The 4,797-nt window shown below is 36.5% G+C and overlaps 1 protein-coding gene across 1 annotated transcript; it reads right to left on the reverse strand.

Moving 5' to 3' along the window:
• Nucleotides 1–2,398: 2,398 nt before the first annotated feature.
• Nucleotides 2,399–3,874, reverse strand: LOC142606298 (uncharacterized). Its single transcript, XM_075777673.1, has 2 exons — nucleotides 3,688–3,874; nucleotides 2,399–3,210 (listed from the first exon to the last, which is right to left on the reverse strand). The coding sequence occupies exons 1-2, from the start codon at nucleotides 3,872–3,874 to the stop codon at nucleotides 2,399–2,401; spliced, it is 999 nt and encodes a 332-aa protein (XP_075633788.1).
• Nucleotides 3,875–4,797: the final 923 nt, after the last annotated feature.

Raw genomic sequence — 4,797 nt, forward strand, 5'->3', positions numbered from 1 at the left:
TATGCTCCCAATCATCTCATGCAAGTAGCTGGTTGTATTGTCTACAGTTTTATAACTTTTCATTTGTAATAGTATTATGTTTTTACCTCAAATTCATTTAGGCAAATTAAGTAAATATTAAAACTTTTTTTGGGTGGGGCCAGGGGGGGCAAGTGCCCCCTCTCGACCCCCCTGGCTCCGCCCCTGGTCATGCATGAGGGTGAGACTTTGGCTGAAATTAAAGTGCGAATAAAGAAGAAATTACAGGTTCCAGATGAGGAGTTTCCCAAGGTATATCTTAGCTCTTACATTTAAGCCTTGTTCTACTCATATTTCTGCAAAGCTATGAAGCACGGGTGCGTTTCGGGATTCGGGTGCGGGTGCGGGATTCGGCAATTTTTGAAAAAGTAGGCTGCGGGTGTGGTGGGGTGCGGCGATTAAAAAATTATTAAAAATATTTTTATTTATATTTTTAACATATTGCTAAACATACTTTTTTCACATTATATAAATATATACCAACTTTAAGAGCAATGGTAAATAATAACTAGAATACAGAGAATAGGAGAGAGCCTAACTGAAGAGTGAAGGTAGAGAGTGGGAGAGAGGCGCAAGAAAAATGAAGAGGGAGAGGGTTGGGTCTTGGTTTTTTTTTTTTTCCAAACGGTGCATTTGCACCTTTTTTTTTTATTTTTATTTTTATTTTTTTTTAGCCATACGCACATGTTGTTGTTGTTGTTGTTTTTTTTTTTTTGAATTTCGGCCGGTATCGGCCGATTTCACCCGATACGGACCGATTCGGGCCAAATCGGTGCGAATCGGCCCAATTTCGTGCGCATCGGCCCGAATCGGCTCCATATCGGCGCGAATCGCACCGAAAAAACTAATTTTTTAATGCCCGACGCGGCACGGACGCGCAGGCAGTGGCGTCGCCTGCGCGTCCCCGCGTCGGACGCGGGTGCAGCGGCCCAAACGCCGCACCCGTGCTTCCCAGCTGCTAAGTAACTTGGTTAGGCAGATTAGTTAATGCTTGATACTAATAGTTAGTCATGTATTCAGTTTTTACTTATTTTTTCTACTAAATGTGTTGCATTAAATCAATATGTTTGAAATCATTTAATCAATACATAACTATTATCACTCTGTTATTCATTTGGCCAGTGGAAGTTTGCATTTCTTTCTCAAGATCGTCCAGAGTACCTTCAGGATTCCGACATTGTCTCCAGTCATTTTCAGGTTCGTTCATAGAAATGTCTCAACTGTTTTCTATATTTCTGAGATTGTTCTCACGTTTTTTTCAATGTTTTCTTGTTCACCTGCCCATAGGGTGATGGTCCTTGGCAAGAGTATCTTGGATTGGAGCACTCTGACGATGCTCACATATAGAACTTACACAGCCTAATCAGGTAAACTTCCCTCTTCCCAAGAACATGTAGGAAATAAAAGTACTAGATTTCAATGAAATGTCTACACACAGAAATTTGGAGACATGCAGAATACTTGTGCCTCCAAGATGTGTTTCTGATTCTTGTCTGTTATTTGCATTAAGGGTTTATTATTCTGCTGAAGTTGCTAGTTGGAGCATGACAATGGAAAAGCAGCGAAGGCAACTCTGATCAGGAATCAAGTGAAGCTAGCATTGAGATGTTTACTCGGGGACATGTCCAATTCTAAAGTTCACTAACGCTGGGGTGTAGTTAAGTCAATTTGGACTGGTTTTAGGCTGCATTTTGTTTAAAACATGGTGTAATTCAAATTTAAGTATACTTGAACAAAACTTACATCATCTTGTAAGAATTTTAGTTTGTGCATTCAAAATCTTGAGAGTTGGTAATTCTCAACAAAAACTCAGACTTGATTTGGTCTTAGTGGATTCGTTCGACTTCTTATACGCCGATATACTAAAATCCCTTGAATGTTGATTCATCCTAGTGTTGGGTGCAAAGCACCGTGTGGGTCCAGCCCACATGCTGGGTCAAAGCTCAATTAATGAGCTTGCTTCCTCAAGCTTCCAAAGCCAGCTTTTAATTTAATGAAAAGCCGATCAAGCGTGTCTCACATGCTGAGGAGAAAAGAAAGAAAATTTGTGTTAACTAGCACGGCAAGAGCAACTACATTAATTTTTGTAAACTCTTTAAAAATAGAAAAAATTATAAATTTTATATAATTTGAGTAAAAAAATATCCACATCAGTATGTGTAAAAATATGTGAAATTGTGCAAATTCATCCACGAATTACAGCAGTGGCGGAGCCAGGAATTTAGGTCAGGGGCAAGATTAAAAGACAAGATTGGAAGTAAAAAATTAATCTAAAAAAATTAATCAATATTAATAACAAAATAAGTAAACAAATATATGATAATGTAATTGTCATACAGAATTTAACATAAAATGTAAACTTTAATTTATTTTTTCACACCTAGCTTATTTTACTTAATTGCCCTCGACGATTTTTCATATTTTGAAACCGCTGCATGATTTCTTTACACTCAATAGTCTTGAATATATCTTTCTCAATATATGTGACTAAGCAATCATTCATCCACTGATCTCCTATTCGATTGCGTAATCGATTTTTAATTATGTTCATTGCTGAAAAAGCTCTTTCAACAGTAGCTGTTGAAACTGGTAAGATCAATGCCAAAGTCACTAATGAGTAAACCAATGGATATGAAACATTTTTTTTCATTTCTACCATCTTTTCAGCAAGCTGTCCAATTCCTTTAAGTGCTGAAAACTCTTCAAAGGACCGCATGTCATGGATGTATGTCTCAAGTTGGTTATCCAAGAAAGAAACTTGAACTGTTGAAAAATCACTTGGATAAAACTGAGCAAGCCGAATCAATTTCTCCTTGTTGAATGTTGAAAATAAGTTATCTGGGTTCAAACACGCAACACAAAGTAATAATTCAGAATGTTCAAAACGACTATTGAGTTCCTGAAGTTGAATACCTATAACAGTATAAAAAAGCTCCACTTGATAATGATGTGAATTTTTCATGTTTTGAGCTTTTCGTCGTGGCCGAGGTTGATAAAAATCATCCATATCAGGAACATCAATATTATTTTTTTCACAAAATGCAGAAACCTCCTCTAGCAAAGAGTTCCACCCATCATCTCTCATGACCTGTAAACGTTGCTTTGAAATGTCAACCAACTTCATAGCATTCACAATATCTTGATCTTTTCGTTGTAATGCCTGTGACAATTCATTACTTATGCCAAGCACACCTTTCATCAAATGTAAATCAAACACAAATTCAAATGTTTGGAGTAAACCAATTAAGATATTTGCTTCTCGCTCTCTCGATCGAATCTAAACCATCTTCTATAATAGTTTCAATCACATCAATTACAGAAGAAAACATGTGAATAATATTAACAAGTGCACCATAATGAGAACTCCAACATGTATCTCCGTGTCTTTTTTAGACTCATTTCTTGATTCAAGCCACGATCGCCTGAAATTTCATTATTTTTTAGTGCTTCTATAACTTCAAAGATTACGTTTTTCACGAACAATATCATGACGTTTGCATGATGCTCCAACAATATTGAATACCTTTGCAACCAAGTTAAAAAAGGTTGCAATCCGGATGTGATTTTTTGCTACCGCAACTAATGTTAGTCAAGCCGATGTGCAAAGCAATGGACATAATAGGCAAGGATTATCTTTCAAAATAAGAGTTTTTAGTCCATTTAACTCACCTCGCATGTTGCTTGCCCCGTCGTAGCCTTGTCCCCGCAATCTACTAATGCTTAAGCTATGTTTATTAAATACTTCCTCAATTGCACTCTTTAGTGTCACTGCTGATGTATTATTAACATGTGTAATGCCTAAAAAGCGCTCATTCACATGTCCCAGTTTGTCCACATAGCGCAAAGCAATTGACATTTGTTCTTTAGTAGACATATCACGTGATTCATCAACTATAATAGCAAATAACGAGTCTCCAATATCTTTAATAATAGCATTTATTGTCTCAACGGTTACGCAGATTTGCTATTTCTTTTTGGATATCAGGAGAGGTCATTTGATGATTTTCAGGAGCATTTTCGAGGACTGCCTTATCAATTTCTTCATTGTGATTTGCAAGAAACCGTAATAATTCAAGGAAATTTCCTTGATTATTGGAGTCTTTAGATTCATCATGGCCACAAAATGCTAATCCTTGCCGTTGTAGAAAACAAATACAATCCACTGATGCATTCAAACGAGTTCGATATTCCCTTTTCTCGACATCCGATTGCTTATTTATAACTGTTTGAATACTTTGTCTCTGGTTTAACAAAGCTTCACATTTTCTTTGAGCTATATTATGTGCACTGTTGTGGTCCCCAACGTGATTCTGTAATTTCTCCTTCTTTTTCCAATTTCCCCGAATCCTTCAAGCAACAAATGAGTCTCCCCCTCCCCGATCACCGCATCGTAGTCGAAATAGATAACAAAATAGACAATATGTAGCATCTTTCGTAATGCTATATTCCAACCAACTAGGATAGTCTTTGAACCACACTGGATTAAATCGACGCTTTGTTTTGCCAAATTGACTTTGTGGAAAATCATGATCAACTGGTTGACAAGGTTTATTTTGTAGATAATGCCTTCTAATTTGATCTCTTTCATTAGGATGATAGTTACAAATTTTTATTCTTAAACCAGGATCCGTGGGAATATTTGCAACATCCACTTCGATACGAGTTCGTTTAGGATTTGATCCAGACTCATTATTATGATCAAGATTCTCCATAATCTCAATTAACTACAAATATATATGTCATATCATTAAAATAAAGAAAAAAAAATTACAATCTATG

The sequence above is a fragment of the Castanea sativa genome, chromosome 8 (assembly GCF_040712315.1).
Source record: "Castanea sativa cultivar Marrone di Chiusa Pesio chromosome 8, ASM4071231v1".
Lineage (NCBI taxonomy): Eukaryota > Viridiplantae > Streptophyta > Magnoliopsida > Fagales > Fagaceae > Castanea > Castanea sativa.

Coding starts and splice junctions, on each gene's coding strand:
- LOC142606298 (XM_075777673.1), bottom strand. CDS start 3,874: ATGTCAATTGCTTTGCGCTATGTGGACAAACTGGGACATGTGAATGAG. Junction 3,211..3,687: donor CGGGGCAAGCAACATGCGAG/GTGAGTTAAATG, acceptor ATTTGATGAAAG/GTGTGCTTGGCATAAGTAAT.